This window comes from Mauremys mutica, chromosome 5 (assembly GCF_020497125.1).
Source record: "Mauremys mutica isolate MM-2020 ecotype Southern chromosome 5, ASM2049712v1, whole genome shotgun sequence".
NCBI classification, from domain to species: Eukaryota; Metazoa; Chordata; order Testudines; family Geoemydidae; genus Mauremys; species Mauremys mutica.
The window spans coordinates 63,563,631-63,588,605 of NC_059076.1; the positions used below are offsets into that span (position 1 = coordinate 63,563,631).

The 24,975-nt window shown below is 40.4% G+C and overlaps 1 protein-coding gene across 1 annotated transcript in view; it reads left to right on the forward strand.

The window, feature by feature from the left end:
- MND1 (meiotic nuclear divisions 1) overlaps positions 1 to 24,975 on the forward strand; it is a 49,320-nt gene that overhangs the window by 2,428 nt on the left and 21,917 nt on the right. Inside the window, exons 2-4 of the mRNA XM_045019035.1 lie at positions 2,366 to 2,431; positions 4,644 to 4,701; positions 6,432 to 6,580. Of these exons, the coding sequence (XP_044874970.1) occupies positions 2,366 to 2,431; positions 4,644 to 4,701; positions 6,432 to 6,580 (273 nt within the window). The remainder of the gene's footprint in view (positions 1 to 2,365; positions 2,432 to 4,643; positions 4,702 to 6,431; positions 6,581 to 24,975) is intronic.

Here is a 24,975-nt window from a genome sequence, read left to right on the forward strand (position 1 = left end):
ACTCAAGGGCGATAAGGCCATTGCCAAGAAACTAAATGAATTCTTTGCTTCAGTCTTCATGGCTGAGGATATGAGGGAGATTCCCAAACCTAAAACAGTCTTTCTAGGTGACAAATCTGCGAAACTGTCCTGACTGAGGTGTCATTAGAGGAGGTTTTGGAACAAATTGATAAACTACACAGTAATAAGTCACCAGGACCACATGGTGTTCACCCAAGAGTTCTGAAGGAACTCAAATGTGAAATTGCAGAACTTCTAACTGTGATATGCAACCTATCATTTAAATGAGCTTCTGTACCAAATGACTGGAGGATAACTAATGTGACGCCAATTTTTAAAAAGGGCTCCAGGGTGATCCTGGAAATTGCAGGCCGGTAAGGCTAACTTCAGTACTGGACAAATTGGTTGAAACTATCGTAAAGAACAGAATTGTCAGAGACACAGATGAACATAATTTGTTAGGAAAGAGCAAATGTGGTTTTTGTAAAGGGAAATTATGCCTCACCAATCTACTAGTATTCTTTGAGGGGATTAACAAACATGTGGATAAGGGTGATCCATTGTATATAGTGTACTTAGAGTTTCAGAAAGCCTTGACAAGGGCCTTCACCAAAGGCTCTTAAGCAAAGTAAGCTGTCCTGGGATAAGAGGGAAGGTCATGTCGCGGATCAGTAGCTGGTTAAGAGATAGGAAACAAAGGGTAGGAATAAATGGTCAGTTTTCAGAATGCAGAGAGGTAAATAGTGGTGTCCCCCAGTGGTCAGAACTGGAACAAGTACTATTCAATAGATTCATCTGGAAAAAGGGATAAACTATGAGGAGGCAAAATTTGCAGATGATACAAAGCTACTCAAGATAGTTAAAGGGACCTCACAAAACTGGGTGACCGGACAACAAAACGACAGACGAAATTCATTGTTGATAAATGCAAAGTAATGCATGTTGGAAAACATAACCCCAACTATACATATAAAATGATGCGGTCTAGATTAGCTGTTACCACTCAAGAAAGAGATCTTGGAATCCTTGTGGATAGTTCTCTGAAAACATCCACTCAATGTGCAGCGGCAGTCAAAAAAGCCAACAGAATGTTGGGATTCATTAAGAAAGGGATAGATGATAAGACAGAAAATAGCACATTCCCTCTGTATAAATCCATGGTACACCCACATCTTGAATACTGTGTGCAGATGTGGTCGCCCCATCTCAAAAAACATATATTGGAATTGGAAAAGGTTCAGAAAAGGGCAACAAAAATGATTAGGGGTATGGAACGGCTTCCATATTAGGAAAGATTAATAAGACTAGGACTTTTCAGCTTGGAAAAGAGATGACTAAGGGGCGATATGATAGAGGTCTATGAAATCATGACTGGTGTGGAGAAAATAAATAAGGAAGTGTTATTTACTCCTCATAACACAAGAACTAGGGGTCACCAAATTAAATTTATAGGTTGAAAACAAACGGAAATATTTTTTCATACAATGCACAGTCAACCTGTGGAACTCCTTGCCAGAGGATGTTGTGAAGGCCAAGACTATAACAGGGTTCAAAGAAGAACTAGATAAATTCATGGAGGATAGGTCCATCAATGGCTATTAGCCTCTATTTGCCAGAAGCTGGGAATGGGCGACGGGATTGATCCCTTAATGATTACTTGTTCTGTTCATTCCCTCTGGAGCACTGGCATTCGCCACAGTCGGAAGACAGGATACTGGGCTAGATGGACCTTTGGTCTGACCCAGTATGGCCGTTCTTATGTTTTTAATAAAGATAATGTGATTGTTAAACCACAACATTTGAAGGGAGGTACAGTCTCTGAAAACTACTCTAACTTGTATTTTAAAATGGCCTAAATTTCACATTGGCTATGTCATTTTAACAAGAAGGAAAGAACAATATTCACGGAAGTAAATGAGTCAGACAAAAAGCATAAGTCTCACACTATAGACTAAATAGTAGAAATCACTCTTTCAACTACTTTAAGGACAATTGGGCATTGGTACCAACTACCAAGAGAGACTGGAATTGCCATTTCTAGAGTTAGTAAGGCAAGACGGACAAGGAACTATAGGGATGTAGTAAAATGCATTGAAAACTATCTTGCAGTGAAGTGAGGTAGGGGATGAACTAGATTATACAACAAATCAGTCCCAAACTTAATATCTTTGAAACAATTGATATATTTTGAATGGATTAGCCTGGCATGGTTTTCCTTTGTGAAGAAGTCCTGTTTTAGGAAGTATTGTGGTATAGTAGAGTATTAAGGGAGATGTCAAGGAAATGCTTCTTCTAGATGTGAATTCTGAATGAAATGTTAATTCTAAAGATAGTATTAAAGTACTGAATACATGTTCTATTGTAGTCCAAGAAAAAGGGACTGAGTGTTGAAGAGAAGAGAACTCGTATGATGGAAATATTTTTTGAAACAGTAAGTAAGTGTTTTAATTATCATATATTTCCTAGCCATTGGGAGCATCCATAAGGAGCCAGAGAGGCTGAGTGGCCCGGGTATGGGACTGTGATTCAGTTCCTGGCTCTGCCACTGTCCTGCTGGGTGACCTTGGGAAGTCAGTTCCCTGCTCTGTGCCTCAGTTTCCTCATGTGTAATAAGCAGATGATAATACTGCTCTCCTTTATACAGTACTTTGAGAGTGACTAAATGAAAAGTGCTATACAGTAACTCCTCATTTAACCTTGTTTCAATGTTATGTCCCGGCTCAATTAGGGAACATGCTCCTTTAAAGTTGTGCAATGTTCCCTTATAATGTCGTTTGGCTGGTTGCTTATAAGATTCTGTGGAAGCGCAGCGACTTTACAAGGGAGCATTGCACAAGTTCTGCTTCTCTGCCTCCTCCCCCTCCCTCCCAGCGCTTCCCCCTTAGGACTTTGGGTGGGGGGTGTGAGGAGGAGGAGGAGAGATGTGGCATGCTCTGGAGAGGAGGTGGAGTGGGGGTGGGAAGAGGTGGGCCTGGAGTGTGGAGGGGACAGGAAGAGGCAGATCTGGAGCATTCCTGGCAAAATCTGAGCCTGTTCTCTGGGGAAGCTACCGCTGGTGCTGCAAAGGTGCTTCCTAGCGTCCTTGCCTGCAGCGGGTTGTGCCTATGTGGGGTAAGCCAGGGGCACTTCCCAACCACAGTACAGTACTGTACAGTATAATATCTTTTTTCTGTAGAAGCAGCAAAGAATCCTGTCTTGCATCTGAAGAAGTGGGTATTCACCCACGAAAGCTCATGCTGCAAAAGTCTGTTAGTCTATAAGGTGCCACAGGATTCTTTGCTGCTTCTACAGAACCAGACTAACACGGCTACCCCTCTGATACTATCTTTTTTCTGCCCTCCAAAAATTTCCTTGGAACCTAACCCCGCCACCCCGTTAACATTAAATCTTATGGAACAATTGGATTCGTTTAATATTGATTCACTTAAAGTTGCATTTTTCAGGAACATAACTACAATGTTAAGTGAGGAGTTACTGTGTTACTATTCTTTATTAACGTACCATAAGGGAAAATACCTTTGATTCCATGAAGCTGGCTAAAAATTTTTACAGCTTGATTTTTCCTAGGACACATTGGCCTTACTTGCATTTGTGAAACTGTCAGTTGCTGATCAAAGGTGTTGGTGAGAGGTGCAGATGAACTTGTGCTAAGTAGAGTTTTGGATGCTCTTTTAGTTAGATTGTTAGGCACCAGTTCAACTGAACTTCTGTTGCTTCCTTTGTCAGCAGTAGATAAGTTATTGACAGTTAAGTGGAAAACCAAAAAGGTTTATTTTTTGTTTAGTGCAACTTTTTCAAATTTAGGTACAATAGTCAGGAAATCCAGAGTTAGATTTCCCATAACATCAGTAATTGCTGCGGACCGGCTTTTGCTTTATGTACTTCTATGTAGTACTTCTCAGACCTTTTCCTGTAAAGGGGCTGGCATGTGTAGTAGAGATGGATGCACAAAGCCTTCTGACCTGATACCTTAATAACCTCCAGTCCATATGTGAGGGAGCAACAAAGTAAAATTAAATAGGAATTTGGAACATTTTCAGTATTTGCTTTGTTCCTCAGATTCCAAATCTCAACAGTTTCACTTTGCTGCCACAGAAGGCAGAGAGGGTAGTTAGGGATGCTCAAATTCGACAGTATGGGAGGGGGATGAAACTGGGAAATAGGAAAGGGAAGGATGAGAGTGCACCCAAAAGAGAGCAATGGAAGTGGAAGAGAAATGGAGCTCCAACTCAGAGACACCTTTGTGTTTGTGACATAACTGAAATATATTATTTTTTTGTTTGTTAAAATAAATTTATAGTGATGCTGCAGTGCAAAAGCAGCTAGACTAGCGGCTGAGGATCTGGCCACAGCGCTCTTTGCCCTGAGGAGCTAGCAGTCTAAATTTAGGCATGAAGCAATTAATTAGAGTAACAAAGAAAAACTGGAGGAAATAACAAAGCCTACAACAAAATAAAATCACTTTTTATTTTCAAATACTTTAGCTCTATCTTGAGGAGCATGCAGTATTTTTCCTGGAGAAATGAAAAAATACATTAGATATGCTACTTTTGTATTTGTTGGGATTAATTTAGTAAAGAATGTAGACATGACTTAAATGAGACTGTCATTCAGAGGTGACGTGCCTTTTGTATTTTGAACAGAAAGATGTGTTCCAGTTAAAGGATATGGAGAAGATTGCTCCGAAAGAGAAAGGAATTAGTGAGTATAGACGCTTTTTCTCCCTAAAACTTGTTTAGACATTGAGAATTGTTTTGTGGACCCGTCACACTGTGAATTTTTGTGTTTTCACATATCACTGACTTTATGATCTTTATAACAATAATGTTAAACAAGAGAAAAAAATACCTAGCTGCAAGTGGTACTGGTTTGTCATGGTGGCCTAGCCAAGTGTAACTTTGGAAACTGTATGTTTTATGCACACACATCCCAACCCTATGTTACTAGTAGCTGTAACTAATTTTGGGCATTAAGGCCAACATTTTCAAGTGCTGATGTCTAAAATCTGGAACCTGTATCCCTAGTTAGCTACCTAAATACATGTCATGATTCTCACGGAGCTGAGCACCTACTGAAGTCATTGCTGAGCACCCACAGCTTTCATCCCTGAGAATCATGCCATATGTTTAGATGCTTAACTAAGGATTTAGGTGTCCAACTTCAGTCACCCACATCTTAAAATTTTGGTACATACATGTACACAATCAAACTCTCTGTTGTATTTCTCCAACAAAGCTGCAAGACTATTCTATGCAAGAAAGGTCTGGTGGAAAGTCCGTGGAATTCAACAGAAGTCTTTGGATCAGGACCAAGATGACTTTATATGTTTTGTGCACTTCCAGTCTTGTTCCTATATTCATTGTATGTTTTCTCCTCTTTAGATCTGTGTTTTAGTACTGGTTTACCTCCTTGATCAGCACATCTTTGTGACATGATCATGCTCCAATAATGGATTTAAAAACAAAAAGTAGGGTTTTTTTGTAAGAGCTGCAGGGAGCTCAGCTATAACCCGAAAAAATATTTAGTGGTGAAATACATTTTTTAAAAATGCCAGCAGAGAATAGAGGCACTTGCAAAAGCTCTGTGGAGATAAGATAGGGTTTCAGTTGGTTTCTCAACATACTTGCAGTTCCTATTTTAAGGAATGCAAAACAATATTAAATATTGAGCAAAGAAAGTTCATTTGTATTCACAGAATTTTTAAATACAATTTTTAAAAATATTGCTGTAGACTTTCTTTTGTAATCCCTTATTGTACACCTGTAACTGAATACTTTGCCAATAGAATCATGTGGAAGCTGACACGATGCAATTTCAAGTCTATAGAAGATTACTTGTTAGCTTAATTGTAAATATAAAACAATGCTTGAAAAAAACCACTCTCCTATGGTGAGTGGGAAGCTTTCCCTGGCAAGTGTGGGGCATAAGCTATCAGCTTTTCAAGAATAAACATGAATTGACTTAAATGTTTCTGGCCCTTTTGATTGTGGAGGATAACCTTCCATATGTGAACTGAATATAAACTAATGCAATGTTAACAACAAGGAGTCCGGTGGCACCTCAAAGACTAACAGTTTTATTTGGGCATAAGCTTTCATGGGTAAAAAACCTCACTTCTTGCAACTGATACTGCCATTGACTTCAAAGGGATTCTCTGCATGGAGTGGCTGTGGCGCAAGATTTTTATTTTTGGTGTCTTCCAGATAGCCTATGAAAAAGGAATAAGCTTTTCAGAAATATGTGTTTGTGGATTATATGCTTTATTTATGTTGCTGTAGTTCTAAGCAATCTGCAGTGAAAATGAAAACAGGTGTAGTACATTGTCTGTTACATTGTCATATTTGCTACTCAATCACATTTTAAAATAAAGTATAACCGCCTAACACATACACTGAAGAAAAAGTGCCTTTTTTTTCTTTTTTCTTTGTTAGCTGCCATGTCGGTAAAGGAGATCCTGCAAAGTTTAGTTGATGATGGTATGGTGGACACTGATAGGATTGGAACTTCCAATTATTTTTGGGCTTTTCCAAGTAAAGCTCTTCATGCCAGGAAGCGTAAATTGGAAGCACTGGAGACTCAGGTATATTTGTGTTGAGAAAAGCACTTGTTTGTCTGAATGGTATTAGCATTCTGTTTTCCTACAGCCTTTGCCATATCTATCTCAGTTTTGTTACAGGAAATGCTGCCAGCAGGTCCATTGGCACCCAGCTAATAAAAGTTTGTGTTTTTTTTTCTTTCTGCTATTTTACTGTTTCATCAAAAGTGCCTATTCGTGAGCCACGGTCACACCACCAGAATCACAGATGCTTTAAAAAATATTGCCCACGGTTGAGAAGATTTTTGTTTTGTTTGTTCCATTGATGCAGGAAAAAATTGTGGCCCATTTGCTTTTGATTCAAAACATTTTTACCTGGGGAATTAACTTTAAATTATTGGGCAGTGTGCATTTTCCTTTGTCTGCCTCTGTTTGTTGTGGCTGGGTGATGTTCTAAAGTGTCTGCCTGTTCTGAGGACTAAAATGGGCATCCCAGCAGAGTGCTGCCTTAACTTGGGCATCTGTTTCTGACTGGTAGCTTTAGTCCTCAGGTACACTGTCAAACCAACCCTGCACTCCTGTTTAGGGGAGCTGACCAAATTGGTCACAATGTTTCAGATGAGAGCATGACTCTTTTGATCCAACATTGTTGTTCTATATTTTCAGTATTAATTCTATTTGTTTTTTAAATAAACCAAATCATTCTGCTTGTTTGTTTGAATTGCTGTTCACAGTTCACTTCTACTCATCAGTTTTGTTTATTCAGAATGTAAAAATAACCAAAACTCAGAGGGCAACTTTTTATAAGCAACTTCATGGTCTGATCACATGACATTTCTTTTCATCTGTTCTTTCCCTGATTTGGCACAATTAACTGATTCTTCAGTGAATGTATTATGAATACAAAATTCTTATTCCTGACCTATGGGAAATATTTACAGACTTATTTCTCAGTCGTGGCTGTTGCACCATCAGTACAATTTGAAGTGTTGCCAATTTAAGTTATCTTTTTTGAGACCCAAATTAAGTTTAAAAAATGTGCTTTACTTGTATGAAATAAAAAGCAATTTTCACATTTGTCTTTATAAACAGTCATAAAATCCATACCAAATAAATGCAATTAGCTGTGCAGTAGATGACACATCTGTTGAGTAGTCCATATTGTAATTAGTTCCTCATACAGTAGAACCTCAGAGTTATGACCTGACCAGTCAACCACACACCTCATTGTGAACTGGAAGTACACAATCAGGCAGCAGCACAGAGGGGATAGAAAGCAGCACGGTACTGTGTTAAATGTAAACTACTAAAAAAATAGAGAGAGCAGCATTTTTCTTCTATATAGTCAAGTTTCAAAGCTGTATTAAGTCACTGTTCAGTTGTAAACTTTTGAAAGAACAACCATAACGTTTTGTTCAGAGTTATGAGGTGCTCATAACTCCGAGGTTCTACTGTAAATATTTCTTGTCAGTTCAGGGATTCTTTTTGCAACAGTATCTGAAGATAATGGAATTGTTCTAATTTCCTTTGCGGCAGAATATTCAAATAAAATCTTGACTGTCAGTTGAACAAGGCTTAATTAAATTTTGCTGCTCTTTTCTAAGACTTCCTTACCGTTGGTGTTCAGAGAAAACCACTTAAAAAGAAAAGGCTTGAATGGTTTTGATGAAACATTTTCAGTTCTTGTTACAGCGTTTTGGGGCTTTTTATTTTTATTTATTTATTTATTTTTATTTTAAAGAATCCAAAGGCTTATTTTTGAAATATGACTGCTCACTATAAACTGGTGTTTCAGTTTCAAAGATCTCACATTCTTTTGGTACCATAATAACTAACACTAAGGGGTGCCTGTTTTGCCTGAGCAGTGCATGTTCAGTGTTAATCTGCAGATCTTTTTGTTTTATCTTCAATACTTAAATGCTATTTCCCCATCCCCCTATGTGTTCCTTTGCATTCCTCTTGGAAATCTTCATTTCACCCTGACTTTACATCGCTAACTCCTGTTAGTCCCTTGTCATTTTTCTGTCCAGGAGGATTTATTTGCTTCAGAGCGTGTTACTTATTTAGCAAAAGGTGGGATGAGCTGAGGCCTTGTCTATGCGAGAGTTTTCTCAGTATAGTTCTGCATCCACATGGCTTTATGTAAACTGGTTTAAGCTGTTTCCCTTGTGAATCACACATCCACACAATACTGCTCCTTTTTTTCTTAAATAGGTCCACCACATTCTGGGCAGGCGCCCCTGGGTCCAGTGTTTTACTGCCAGACTCTATATATTCTGGGATTTTTCTTTTGATGCATTGTAGGGTAGCTATTGGAAGCTACTGAGATTTTGGGTCAGATTCACAAGCTCCGATGATTCCTTTCCTGGTATCCCATAATTCCTCTGGTTTTCACAAGCCAGCACAATTTTCAAAGTGCTGTGAGGCAGCATGGAGGAAGCACTGCAATCCTGACCATCACTAATAGGAGCAGCGTGTTCCAGATGTATTGGCAGTCATGTAGGCAGGTGCTTTGGATGAGTTGGAAGAGATGTTAACATGACAATGATGCTGCGTGGCTACTGAGTCAGAATTATTGCCCTCATCTCTGTTCCTGGTTCCACCACCGACTTGCAGGGCACATCACTTACCCTCTTTGTGCCTCAGATCACCAATTTTTATAGTGTGTTTAAACAACAGCTCCCTCACGGGTATGTTGTGTGGCCTCATTAATGTTCATAAAGCCTCACAATACCCTGGTGTGACATCTGAGACTGTCAAATGAAAGGCACTATGTGAGTGCACATTATAACATGAACTGCTTCCTATGCTTAACAGGATGATCTTACAGCATTTCCAGTCACAGTGTCAGGTTGAGAGTCTGCAGGGGATGGAAATTAAATCCATTTTTGCCACATGGCAGTACCGCTGTGCTGGTTCCTGTTTGATGTTTTAACACGGTTTTTAATTCTTTGAAAGACTAGATCGGTCTAACTCTCCTCCACTGACTTATTTTGCAATTACTTTCCTAGCGAAAGTAGTAAAATTCATCACCTCATTAGAGTGTCCAGATAAGATATAGACAAGGCAACTTGGGAGATCTGCAAAATGGCCAATTAAAAAACCTGCCACAATGTAAATAAGCAGCTGAGCAACCAAATCAGTGTGTGCCAAAACTCCAGCCTTGTTCACCCAAACACACCATTACAACTGACTTGTTGAATGCAAATGATTTGTTTTTGGACACGTCATTACAAGTCTGAGTATAATTTATTTAAAAGAACACATAGCTTGCTAGCTGGACAATTAAATTGATATGCTATAGTCATTATTTTGCCCTCTGGCATATCTTATCATAAACTCTCTCTCATATTAATGAATATTTTCCTTGTAATATCCTGCAGTAGCTGCATTAAAATCACACTACTTATTTAAGATCTTACCTGCATACACTACTTCTACACTACTGGTATAGTTAAAGTGATATTGCCACTGTAGTGTATATGCAGTTATAGTAATACAAGGGTGCTTTAGATCAGTATGGCTAGTCTCGTATGGGAAGGGGAATAAACTACACTGGTATGAGCCCCTTTATATCAGTATACCTGCATTCACAATAAGGATTGTACTGGTGTAACTACTTCAGGAGAAAAATCACACCCCTAACTGATGCAATTATATTGGTCCAAAAACTGCATAGGCTGGACCTAAGACATTCTTTAGGTTTCTTGGACCCATTATTCTGAGTTATTGAAGGGGAAGGGAATTGTATAGTACTTCAGTAAGAAAAGACAAGTGGACTTGCTTGTTTCCTTATGGATCCTCACTATTCCTTAAGTAGGCCTTTCTAAAGAAAATTTGGACACTTATTTTTACTAGATGATGAAATGTTCTGTCTATGGTTACAGACTTAAAACAGTTACTAACATCTAAGTGTTTATATTCTTCCTTACATGAGCACTTGCATACGTTTTCTTAATGCTTTCCAAATCCAGTCAGCAAGTCTTTCATGTCATAACATGTAAAGCAGCAAATAATTTTAAGTTCTCATCCCACTTCTTTAGCACATCACACACTTTTGATTATAGTCCTACAGCCAACAATGTGCAGTGTGATATGTTTCCCTTTTGTCTGTCTTGTCCAGGTCCATTTGTATGGTATATTTATTTTCCCCTCCCTTCATCTGTTTCAGAATCTGCAAAATGTAGGCTTTCATTATGAAGAAAAAAATATTTAGTGGTTTGGTAGAGGGTGAACCTTTCTCATGTGTACTGAATTTAACTGACCCTATGCAGTCTTTGGCTGTGTCAGTGCTATGAAAATTGTATTTAGGACTTATATTTTTTGCTGGTAGTGACAAATGTGGCTGTAGTGAAGATAGGACTCTAAGAGCTTTGTCGGTGGTCGATTTTTGTATCCTAGTTTTCTTAGTGTAGACAAGACCTTTGTTTGCAGAGAGCCTGAATAAATAGTTGTATGAGAGGGGTGAACTCTTTCACCCCCAGTTACTTCAGTGACGTGTTAATCCTGAAGACTTGCAGGATTTAACTACTTATTTTTCAAGTGGAGAGCTTACAGGCTTTTTATCACACACAGCGCTACAGCTGTAGCGCAGCCTATAGTGAAGACACTCCTATGAGGACGGGAGAACTCTCCTGTTGGTGTAGTTAATCAACCTCCCCAAGAGATGGTAGCTATGTTGGCGGGAGATGCTTTTCCGCCAACATGGCACTGTCTACAGGGGAGGAGGACATGGAGGAGAGGGGGACAGGTGGGGTAGGTTGGTACAACTATTTAGCTCAGGTGTGTGGACTTTTCACACCAGTATAGGTCTGTACTGTAAACCTGGCCTAAACCTCTTTCTTCAGCTTTAGAATGTGTTAACTACGATGATTTAACACACCTTTCTATTAGTCAAAACAAACACTGAGTTGTGACACAGACATGTCTGTAAATGTGAAACAGTGGGCTAAATTCCTCCCTGGTGTAACTCCACAATTAAGCCTATGCTTCTGCCTGACCAACTAGCATATGTTAAAGTCTACACTAGAGTTTTAGAATAGGTGTTTGCTAACATGTTCTAACACACTTTGAAATCCTGGTGAAGACAAGTCTAGGGGCAGTCAGTTTAACAACTGCTTTTGCAATTTAACACTTGTTTCAGTCTTTTAGGAATTACTAAACCACACCCGAATTATTCAGCTGCTCACTAGCAATGGAGTGTGACTCATCTATTTAGAACCAAGAAAATACGAAACTTTATTCTTGGATATTGCTGTGTTGTGGTTCAGCTTTCATTACAGCTATGTACACGCTTGTTTTTTCAGGAAAACTCCATTGCATTATCAAAAGTGATGCATTTGGTCACTTAAGCCTGGTCTACACTAGGCGTTTAAATCGGTTTTAGGAGCGTAAAACCGATTTAACGCCACAACCGTCCACACTAGGAGGCACTTTATATCGATTTTAATGGCTCTTTAAATCGGTTTCTGTACTCCTCCCCGACGAGAGGAGTAGCGCTAATATCGGGATTAACATATCGGAATAGGGTTAGTGTGGCCGCAAATCGACGGTATTGGCCTCCGGGCGGTATCCCACAGTGCACCAGTGACCGCTCTGGACAGCATTCTGAACTCGGATGCACTGGCCAGGTAGACAGGAAAAGCCCCGCGAACTTTTGAAATTCATTTCCTGCTTCCCCAGCATGGAGAGCTCATCAGCACAGGTGACCACGCACAGCTCATCAGCACAGGTAACAATGCAGTCTCCTGAGAATCGAAAAAGAGCCCCAGCATGGACTGCACGGGAGGTACTGGATCTGATCGCTAAATGGGGAGAGGATTCAGTGCTAACAGAACTGCGTTCCAAAAGACGAAATGAAAAAGTATTTGAAAGAATTTCTAAGGCTATGACGGATAAAGGCCACAGCAGGGACTCAGTGCAGTGCAGAGTGAAAGTTAAGGAGCTCAGACAAGCCTACCAGAAAACCAAAGAAGCAAACGGAAGGTCCAGGGCAGGTCGAAAAACATGCCGCTTCTATGCTGAGCTGCATGCAATTTTAGGGGGCTGCGCCACAAGTACCCCACCCCTGATCGTGGATTCCGAGGTGGGGGTTGTAATCTCTGCCATGGCTGAGGATTATGCAGACGGGGAAGATGAAGATGAAGAAGAGGAGGAAGACCTAGCAGAGAGCACACAGCACTCCGTGAGCCCCAGCAGCCAGGAGCTTTTTATCACCCTGACGGAATTATCCTCCTCCCAGCCCTCACAAGCAACTATCCCAGACAATGACGCCATGGAAGGGAGCTCTGGTGAGTGTACCTTTGCAAATAGCAAACATTGTTTTTTAAGCAAGCCTTTTTTAATGATTGATTTGCCCTGAGGACTTGGGATGCATTCGCAGACAGTATAGTTACTTAGAAAAGTTTGTTAACATGTCCGGGGATTGAGAGGAAATCCTCCAGGGACATCTCGATGAAGCGCTCCTGTAGGTACTCCAGAAGCCTTTGCAGAAGGTTTCTGGGCAAGGCAGCCTTGTTCCGCCCACCATGGTAGGACACTTTACCACGCCATGCATATAGCAAGTAATCAGGTACCATTGCGTGGCAAAGCATAGCAGCGTATGGTCCCGGTGACTGCTGGCATTCAAGAAGCATCCGCTCTTTATCTTGTTGTGTTATCCTCAGCAAAGTGATATCGTTCAGGATAACCTGTTAAAAATCAGGAAATTAAGTAAGGGGGGTGGCCATTTTTCTACTGCGTTCGTGGACTGCAGCAGCTTAAAAAAAAAACCTTTCCTGCACGTAGCGAAGCGGGGGGAGGGGAGGAGTGAAATGCCGATGATCTTTTTTGTGTTTGGTCACCGGCGATCTTCCCCAAGCTACCAGCCACGCAGTGGGTGGGGGGGTGGGAAGGTTGTTGATTAGCAGGGAGCTAGCGTGGTATTAGCCATGCGTTGGGGGGGAGGGGTAAATCACTACAGAAGCCGAAAGACAGTGGCTTACCATGGCCGCATGCAAGCTGAATTCTGATGCCTGGACCTGTGTCTGTGAGATCTGTAACTCCAGAGCTGCAAGCACTCACTATTAAGATGAAAAATGTGACCTTGTAGGGAAATCACATGTGCTAGGTGAATAGTGCTGTTCACTGTGAAAGAGTATAACCATTGTTCTGTAAAATAAATATTTAGAAAGATACATCTCCCTCATGCAGCTGCAAATTTTTCAACCATCCCTCCTCCATCCCAAAGGCTAGCACAGATAAGGCGGAGGAAAAAGAAGACGCGAGATGAGATGTTCTCGGATATTATGGAAGTTACACGCAATGAAAGAGCTCATCTGAATGAGTGGAAGGACGTGGTATCAAATTACAGGAAAGAGGCCAGTGAACGTGAGGACAGGAGGGATGAACGTGAGGACAGGAGGGACAACCGAGATGAGAGGTGGCGGCAGGAAGACCGGCAGGAAAATCAGCGGTGGCGGCAGGAAGATCAGCGGTGGTGGGATGCAACTCTGGGGCTGCTGCGTGATCAAACTGACATGCTCCGGCGTCTGGTGGAGCTTCAGGAACGGCAGCAGGATCACAGAGTGCCGCTGCAGCCCCTGTATAACCACCCTCAACCCTCACCATGTTCCACATCCTCCTCACCCAGACGTGTAAGAACGCGTGGGGGGAGGCTCCGTGCACCCGCCCACTCCACCCCCGTGGACAGCCCAACCAGAAGGCTGTCGTTACTGTGAATTTTTTTTAATGGCCTTCTCCATCCCTCCTATCCTCCTCCCAAACCACACCCTTACTTCTCTCCCTCTTTTTATAATGAATTAATAAAGAATTCATGCTTTTTAAATGAGAGTGACTTTATTTGCATAAGTAAGCTGTACTGGGAGGGGGAGTTGCTTACAGGGACTGAGTCAATCAAGGGGGTTGGGTGTTCATCAACAAACACAGCAGTCACACTGTACCCTGGCCATTGATGAAGCTCGTTTTCAAAGCTTCTCTGATGCGCACCGCTTCCTGGTGTGCTCTTCTAATCTCCCTGGTGTCTGGCTGCGCGTAATCAGCGGCCAGGTGATTTGCCTCAGCCTCCCACCCCGCCATAAAGGTCTCCCCCTTACTCTCACAGAGATTGTGGAGAATACAGCAAGCAGCAATAACATAGGGGACATTGGTTTGGCTGAGGTCTGAGCGAGTCAGTAATGTGCGCCAGCGCGCCTTTAAACGGCCAAATGCACATTCCACCACCACCATTCTGCACTTGCTCAGCCTGTAATTGAACAGATCCTGACCACTGTCCAGGCTGCCTGTGTATGGCTTCATGAGCCATGGCATCAAGGGGTAGGCTGGGTCCCCCAGGATAACGACAGGCATTTCAACATCCCCAACTGTTATTTTCTGGTCTGGGAAGTAATTCCCTTGCTGCAGCCGTTTAAACAGAGTAGTGCTTCTGAAGACGCGAGCGTCATGAACCCTCCCTGGCCATCCCACGTGGATGTTTGTGAAACGTCCCTTGTGATCTACCAGTGCTTGCAGCACCATTGAAAAGTACCCCTTGCGGTTTACGTACTGGGTGCCCTGGCGCTGCGGTGCCAAGATAGGGATATGGGTTCCATCTATCGCCCCCCCACAGTTAGGGAATCCCAGTGCAGCAAAGCCATCCACTATGGCCTGCACGTTTCCCAGAGTCACAACCTTTCGTAGCAGCAGCTTAGTGATTGCTTTGGCTACTTGCATCACAGCAGCCCCCACAGTAGATTTTCCAACTCCAAATTGATTCCCGACTGACCGGTAGCTGTCTGGCGTTGCAAGCTTCCACAGGGCTATCGCCACTCGCTTCTCTACTGTGAGGGCTGCTCTCATCTTGGTATTCTGGCGTTTCAGGGCAGGGGCAAGCAAGTCACAAAGTTCCATGAAAGTGCCCTTACGCATGCGAAAGTTTCGCAGCCACTGGGAATCGTCCCACACCTGCAACACAATGCGGTCCCACCAGTCAGTGCTTGTTTCCCGGGCCCAAAATCGGCGTTCAATGGATAGAATCTGCCCCATTACCATCAGGATCTCCAAAGCGCAGGGGCCCGCGGTTTGAGAGAATTCTGTGTCTACGTCCTCATCACTGTCATCGCCGCGCTGCTGTATCCGCCTCCTCCTCGCCTCGGTTTGAAGGTCCTGGTTCACCATAGACTGCACGAGAGTGCGCGAGGTGTTTAAAACATTCACGATTGCGGTATTGAGCTGAGCAGGGTCCATGCTTGCTGTGTTATGGCGTCCGCACAGTTCACCAAGCAAAAAAGGCGCGAAACGCTTGTCTGCTGCTTTCAGGGAGGGAGGGGTGAGGCTGTACCCAGAACCACCCACGACAATGATTTTTGCCCCATCAGGCACAGGGATCACAACCCGGAAAATCCAAGGGGCGGGGGAGGCTGCGGGAACTATGGGATAGCTACGGGATAGCTACCCACAGTGCAACGCTCCAGAAATCGATGCTAGCCTTGGACCGTGGACGCAACCCACCGATTTAATGTGTTTAGTGTGGCCGCGCGCAATCGATTTTATACAATCTGTTTTGCTAAACCGGTTTATGTAAAATCGGAATAATCCCGTAGTGTAGACGTACCCTTAGACACTTTCCCATCCTTTTTTCTCCGTTCTTAGTGAACATTGTGAATACATTCTAGGTAGTGCTCCTGTTGCGCAATCGGCGACATGGCAATTAACCTTGGTTTTAATTCCCTTTTCATTGTGGATGTTGCTGTTTGTGTGATTTTGTTTTTTAGTTTCCCATCTTGCTCTTGGTTTTCTGCTAAACACCCAGGGTAGAATCCTGGCCCCGTTGAAGTCCATGGCAAAACTCCCATTGACTTAAGTAAGGTCCGGATTTTACCACTGCTTTCTAACCCAGCTTCCCTCTTGAGAACCACAAGAAGAAGTGTGAATAGTAAAGTTGGCAAACATCTTCAATCACATGATTTCTGCAACAAATCTTGTTTCCAATAGCATATAGAATAAGAAGTACCAAATGAACCTCTCTCTCTCTCTCTCTCTGCCAAGAGAAACATTACTGACAGAGTTGAACAACTGTTTTTTCTAAACAATTTCTTTTTGATGGGAATAGACAAAGTTTTATTCTCTTCCAAACTTTTCCCAGCAGCAGGTCCAAATAACTTGCATGCAAGAGTTTTAAAAGAGTTGACCAAGGAGTTCTCTGGATCATTGTTGGTTTTCAATAAGTCTTGGAACACTGGGAAAGTGCAGGGAACTGGAAGAAAGTTAGTTTGTCAATATTTAAAAAGAATAAATGGAACAACCTGAATAAATATAGATCTGTCAACTTGATATTGATCCAAAGCAAAATAGTGGAATAGCTGATATGGGACTTGGTTGATAAAGAATTAAAAGGATATTAATATAATTAATGCCAGTCAGCAAGGGTTTATGGAAAATAGATCTTGTCAAACTAATTTGGTATTTTGTATGCGATTATAAGTTTGGCTGATAAAGGTAATAATGTTGAAGTAATATATTTAGACTTTTGTAAGACATTTAAGTTGGTACCACATGACTAGAATGATACAAAATTAACCTTGCATATATTAAATGTATAAAATTTTTTGCCTCAACTTCAGTGTGAACAGCTTAGGCACATGTTTGGGCCAGTAATGGAACTACGTGTACTGTAACTATTGGCTATCCTATGGTGATACTAGGGCTATGAATATACTTGATGGTATCTTTCTTATGTTGGCATTAGTGTGGTTTATAAAGTTCTGTATAATTCACTGCTCTGGAATCGTTTCCTGCAAGATTCGAAGACTGCTTTTGTTTAAAGTTAAACTATTGTCTTCCAATTTTTTGTTACCTTATTGCATCTTAGATTTTAAAATACACGTGCTTAAAATGACTCTGAATTTAGTAAGTCTCAGACTGACTAGTAGGGAATCTCCTTTAATATTATAATTTATCACTGCAGACTTCTGTAATGATATCTAATGACATGCTTTGACACTTTGGATAGAACACTTCATAATGGCCTTCATGGGCAGATCTTCTGACAATGTGGTACTCTGGAGATTTTTTTGAATTAGAATTAAGCAAACTACTAATTCTGTTTGTTTAATGGAATTTCATGCTTTCACTTTTAGTATCTGTTAATATGTAACCAGAATTGATGGTGTGTCTGTGAAGTATGGATTCCCACACCATCAGTTGATGTAAAATAGAATTGGAGTGATTTCATAGTAACTTTTTTTTAAAAAGCTGGTTTTATGTAGATTATAGAGGGATTACGGGCAAGATAAAATAAAAAAAAAGTTAAATTAAAGAGGTGCGTTACCTTATTTTTGTATTGAAAAATATTAGCGTTTTAGAGAGACTCTGAAACTGAATTCAGAGTTTTTAACATAATGACACCTCTCTTTTTTTTTACCTCTTTCAAAGAATTACTGGCCCAAACGTGTCTCATCGGCTAATGCTGAAGTTGAAGCAAAAGTCCCCCTGACTTCAATGTGAACTGATAGTGGGAAAACTTATTTAGGGCCAGATTCTGCAACTTGCATTAAATAGTACTTTACATCATGAGTGAAGTCCCACTGAATAAGCAGATTTTAATAATTAGTGGAGTAAGGTGATGCGACTAAGGATGGTAAAATCTGGTCCTGAGTGAGGAACTCCTAGTATTCTAACAAATGTAATGGTACTTTAGGCCTTCGAGGTGACGTGCAAGTGGGATGCCAGAAACCACTTCCTCCTCAGGAGCAGCATCACCCGATTTGCCAACTGGAGGTTCATCCACAGGGCCCGGCTCAACTGCGTTCCGCTGAACGGGGCCATCCAGCATGGGAATCAAGAAGTGCGGCTATGCCAGCGAGACAGTACCCCACGTCCTATGTAGCTGCAAGCCCCATTCCAGAGCCTGGCAGCTGCAACATAATGCCATCCAAGATTGCCTAGTCAGAGCCGTCCTGCCACCCATAGGGAAAATAGCTGTGCACTCTGCCATCCCCGGAACCGACAGCCAACTGCGACCAGACATCATCATCACCAATGGGGACCAGAAGAAGATCATGATGGTGGAGGTCACAGTGCCTTTTGAGAACAGAACCCCGGCTTTTCATGATGCCTGAGTTCAAAAAGTGGAGAAATACACCCCTCTGGCCGAAACCTTGAGAGCTAATCAGACACACACGCTGATTGTCGAAGCCCTGGGCACATGGGACCCCAGTAACAAGCGAGTGTTGAGAGAATGTGGAATCAGTCAATGCTATGTTCGGCTGATGCAGCAACTTATGGTGTCAGACACCATCAGGTGGTTGAGGGACATCTACATAGAACATATCACCGGACATTGGCAATACCAGGAGGGATGAGCTGGAGTGCCGATGAGAAGCGCAGTCGGGAAAATAACTGAAATACTTTCCTCATGGATTGTACTTTCTAAATGGACAACCTATCCTAAATTCTTAATTACTAAGGGACAGTCTTCACTCGTTGCTATATTTGCTTTCCACAACCAACTTTCTGTATAACTTTTCATGAGTGATGTACCTGAATACTTGGATGCTAATATATAAACTATAGTCTGAAATTTATTCACCTAAATTTGGGTTATTGCTGATTATGCACTATATGTATCTGATGACTTTATCCACACAATATAAAGTTTGTTTTTAATCTAAGCACTGTACCCAGATGTACAGACACTCTTTTCTTAACCTGTGTATTATATATTTTTTTAACATTAGCTTTAATAAAAATTTTAAATCTGTTTTTATTTGGAAGCTCACAGGATAGAGATCCCCTCTTTGGAATGAGTGGCACATGAAAAGTTCACACAGGAGAATTTAGGGACATTCACTTGTCTGATCTGTGAATAAAGCATCCTCCAACTTGAGTAAAATTAAATTTCAAAAACTTGGTTTGAAGCAGAGATGCTTATTTTAAGAAAAAGTCTCCTGCATGCTGCATACATTCATAATAGGACAGCTAATTGTTACAGTACATGTAGTTCCTTTACAGTTTGTACCCTGTACTTCGAATTAGAGGTGACTTTAGAAGTGACTTGATTGACTGAACATTACTTCTAGTTTATGAAATCAACATAAAATAGAGTAACAAATGCAGATGTGAAAGGCTGCTGTCAAATTGCCAGATTTAGTCTAAACAACGAGGATTCCTTGTGGCACCTTAGAGACTAACAAATTTATTTGGGCATAAGCTTTCGTATGCTAAAACCCACTTCATCAGATGCATGGAGTGGAAAATACAGTAAATAGGTGTGTATATATACACACAGAGTACATGAAAAGATGGGAGTTGCCTTACCAAGTGGCGGGGCGGGGTCAGTGCTAATGAGACAGTTCAATTAATTGAAGAATATCGAGGGAGGAAAAATCACTTTTGTAGTGATAATGAGGGTGGCCCATTTCAAACCGTTGACAAGAAGGTGTGAGTAACAGTAGGGGAAAAATTAGTATGGGGAAATTAGTTTTTATAATGACCCATCCACTCCCAGTCTTTATTCAGCCCTAATTTGATGGTATCCAGTTTGCAAATTAATTCCAGTTCTGCAGTTTCTCGTTGGAGTCTCTTTTTGAAGTTTTTTGTTGTTGAAGAATTGTCGCTTTTAAGTCTGTTATTGAGTAATCAGGGAGATTAAAGTGTTCACCTACTGGTTTTTGAATGTTATAATTCCTGATGTCAGATTTGTGTCCATTTATTCTTTTGCGTAGAGACTGTCCAGTTTGGCCAATGTACATGGCAGACGGGCATTGCTGGTAGATGTGCAGGTGAACGAGCCCCTGATGGTGTGGCTGATGTGGTTAGGTCCTATGATGTGTCCCTTGAGTAGATATGCAGACAGAGTTGGCACTGGGGTTTGTTGCAGGGTTTGGTTTTTGGGTTAGTGTTTTTTGTTGTGTGGTGTGTAGTTGCTGGTGAGTATTTGCTTCAGGTTCAGATTTAGTCTCTGTGTGTGTTCCACTCTGGGATTTCTAATACGCTTATAATACGTAAATGTGTACCTTGGACTTATTATGCATTCAACTTCCAGAATAATGACCTAAATTATTTTTGTGCTCTCTTTAGAGAGTAATTGGATATAAAGTATAATTATATCAGATAGTCCCTTTTGAGTAACGCATACAGTGTCTGGGATTGTCGGTGTTTTGTCCCTGAAACTTTCTGACAGTATGTGCCCTAGCTGGTTAGAAACAGCAATCATTGAAAAGCCTTTTAGGTAAAAGTTGTCAAAAGAAGACTTTTTTTTTTTAATGGTAATGTTCCTCAACATTCTTTCTTCTGTCCACTGACCTGGTAACTATTAATCCCCACTTGTTCTCTTATTTCCCAGTTCAGCAAATTCTAAATTGTGCACTAAGAAAAACAGTGACAAAAGTTTCTGGGGTATTGCACATATTAAAAATTTGCACTGTTTTGTCAGATGTGTCTGATGGCTTTTTGATTGCTGTTTCAGCTCTTACTGTAAGATTGCTTGCAGTTGTGAAGCGAGGATAAGGAATGAGGCATTTCTGCTTGTTCTCATTTTTGTTCAGGTTGATTTGGCATACTTGATATCTGAGTAGACAGCCATCTGTCCCTCAAGTCTTGCCAATTACACCAACTCTGAAAGCAGTCCGAGAAACTTAATTCTTCCACTTAATCACGTGCAAGTCCACGTTCTCTGTCTTTTGTCAAATTAAAAAAACCTTGGTTTGGATTTATTATTTTCTGTTTCCAAACTGTAGAGTATACAACTGGCATTACAGATAGATAACAAAATAAATAAAAATAAAATATTTTCTCTGAAGAAGCATTAGTGATTAAGTGTTAGAAGAATTAATCCCAGATTAAAATGACAGTATTAAAAACTGCTTCCTGTCAAGTATTGGAATTCAGTTAATAGTGTGAGGGTTGTTGTATCTATGGCAAGGAGAGAGAGAGGTCAATTTCAAAAACAGATACTTAATATTAGATGGCTAAATAAGGGGCCTGATTTTCAGTAGTACTAATTATGTTGACTTCAATAAGAGTTCATGGCTGCTCAATGCTATTGAAATTCAGGCCACTTACAGTCTTAGGAGCCTAACTTTTAGGCACCCAGTTTTATGGTCTTGACAACTCTCCATCATATATTTGTAAAAGGAGTCAATGACTTTTTCCAGGAATCATGATTGGAAAAATAATCTTCCTTTATTCAGAAATTCCTGCTAGCATGAATATTTCTTCATTCATTATTTTCCAAGTCATTAATTCCAGTTCTGCTAACTAGTGCTATTAATTACTTTTTGTTTTTTAATTTTTTTTAACCTGTGCTGTTTAAGTCAAAGCCTCTTCAAACTTGTTACCTGCTATTTCACTTTTTACTAATGACAGCTAAATTCTTATTGAATTTGGCATTGCAACAGCACGCTTCCAACTCATAATCAATGTATGAGGAAAGTAATAGGTGTTCAGATATAAAATACAGCTCTTTAGTCAATTGTCGTATATTTTTCAAAGAGTATGATATTTGCTTTTCTAGGAACTAGTATTAAGAACAGAGAACAAAATGAAACTGACTAAAAGCATCATTGCAAAAATATTTAATGGAGAACTACTGAAAACAACAAATATTACTTTCCAACTTGACCCATTCCCCTTGTCTCCTGCTGGCTTTATTTGAAATGCCTAAGGTAAAACATCACAGAACAAAATAGGTGTTTTAAATATGATTAATTATCCTTAAATTGTCCAAAGCATTCACTTTTTATCATTGAGAAATTATAAAAATCCTTTGCAGTTCAATAGTAACAAATCTTACTGGTGTTGGGAAAGAAATACATTGTGTTCAGTTTTAAAAATAATGTTCAGGAGAAATTGTTTTGTGTACCACTCTTCCACTATGAGCAGTGTAAGAAAACTTTAGTATGAAATTTTTGCTACAGTTGTATTATTTTTCTCCAGATTTTTAAATTAATTCTTTCAAAGATTACATTCAACTGAGCTAATCTGTCTTTTTATGGTACAATTAGACACATGCAAAAAGAAAAGAGCTTTTGTACTAAATGTTCTCTCTCTCTCTCTCTCCCTCCCATCCCCCAAAAGAAGAGGCTTCCCTCAGGAGTCTAGAAATGTAGTGGACTGGTTTCTTTTTTCTTACTCTTGCTGTTCTCCATTCTTCCATTCTACTCGTCATCCCTCTAATGATTTTTTCCCCTTCTATGGAAGCCTATTATGTATCCTCCATTGTCTGGAGTCAAGATTCTTCTTATAGCTCTGCCTTCATCTTATCTTATACTTCCTGTGCGTCACTATTTTGCTTGCTTTCTTTGACTCCTTCACCAGGTCCAGATTCCATCCCTTCTTTCATGCTACTCAGCAGGCTTGGAACAACTGCCCAATTAATGTATTTCAAGTTTCTCCTTTTCCTTTCCATTTCAGAAACTTCTTTAAAAACCTATTTTTTGACATTATGTGGTATATAATAAACATGTCCCATTCTTTGTCTGTCCTTCCCTGAAACTGTTTTTTCTGTAACCAGTGTGTCTTTGGGGGGCCTGTTCCTACTTGGGTTCAGTTTAGTTATTGTGCGTGTTATGTACCACAGTGGCACTTTGTGAATGGTGATAATGCCTTTGGTATCAGTGATCTCTGGAGAGCAGAGCAAAACTGCTGTCCGGTACACTTTCTATCACAGATACACACTGCTTCTGTTGTGAGTTTCCTGGCAGTGAAATTAGCTAGCAAATTTATATCTTAAGTATCTGTACCCTGCTGTAATCAGCAAGTGTGTGATTGGAACTATATATGGCTAAGAGAAATAATTGTATCAACAGACCTTTGAGTCTGCAGCTCAGTATAACTCTTAGTAGTACAGCAGAAACCAATTCAGTATAGTGACTTGGCTTACAGACTTTTATCTACTTTATAAATAGGCTTATTGCTTTAGTTAGTAATACACCTCTACCCCGATATAACCTGACCCGATATAACATGAATTCGGATATAATGCGGTAAAGCAGTGCTCCGGGGGGGAGGGCGGATCAAGGCAAGTTCAATATAACGCGGTAAGATTTTTTGGCTCCCGAGGACAGTGTTATATCGGGGTAGAGGTGTAGTTGGAGAGTGCTGTTCTTGTAGTGTTGTGTGCACTTTGTTTTAGTGCAAGGATTATGATTTTTAACTTAATGGGTTTATTTTTAATGTTTTATTAGATTAATTTCACTAGATTCCACTCTGTTCTGTATATCTATATTTTGTTAGACTGCTTTCTAGCTTCAGCTGATGAGTCACTCTTGCATATAATTGCTGATCAGAACAAAATATAGTGTAATAAATGCTGTAAAATTACCCTCTTCTCCATACCTTCTGAGATCCAGATTATCTAATCTCTTCAGTGATGAGCAAGGTTTCTATAATATAGAAAGGAGAGTATGTTTTGTATAAAAAACTGCATGTATAAAAAAAATTAGTCTGCTTTTTGTTCAAACTAAAAAGCATACCAGTGCTAACCTCTGGACTGAGACAAAGCATGAAGAATTTAAACCCAGAAGGAATTAATTTGACTAAATTATGAGCATCTGAAAAAGGGATGTTGGAATGGTGGTTGGAACTCGGTAACTATCATGTGCACTATCCCCACCTGCTATGGTAGTTATGTTGTGTTACCATCTTTGGTTAGGTTTCTTGACTAAAAGAAAACCAACTATGATAATATTTCTTTTAAAGACCAAAATGATACCAGTGTAACAGCTGAAAAATACTCTTGGTGGTTAGCATATGGGACCTTTGGTTTGATTCCCGTCCAGTATACATACTGGGGTCTATGTTTGTATGACTTATGGCAGATTTATAGCTGTTTTAATGTGATAGGCAGGTTATATGGTTGGAGGGATATTAGTGGTTAGCGGGGTTGAGAATTTGGGCTCTAGAAGGAAGATATCCAAGAAAAAAAATCACTGTTGCTCTGAAAAATAAGAGATCAGCACTTTAAGATAATGCATATATTGTTCAAACTAGATTTCAGGAAGGTTTCGGTCTTTGGCTGCACCACAAGGAAGAGCAAGGGGTGTGAAACTGTGAAAACTACTGTTCTTGTGCAGGGGGAATGTATAAATGTTCCTCTTCAAAGCATATATCAATGAATTGACTCAATGGAATCCTAGCAATGATCTTTATACAATATATTGTAAATCTTCACTATCCATTTATTTTTTTATCCTTTATTACAAACTGAACTGGAAGGTAGACAATAGCACTTTTTCCAAAGTGCTGAACAAACATGATATAATTGGTCACTCCAACACTCCCTGCAAGGCAGGGATTAACGTTGCTTTATCAAACTTTTAATTTAATTATTGAGATGCCTAAGGCACTAGCCCAGTGGCCAGCCACAGTAATGAGGATATTTCTGTGGTTCCTTCCCTTCCCCCCCGACCTCCCCCCCAAAAAAAGAAAAAAAAAAAGAAAAAAGTGTGTACTAAACTCTGGTT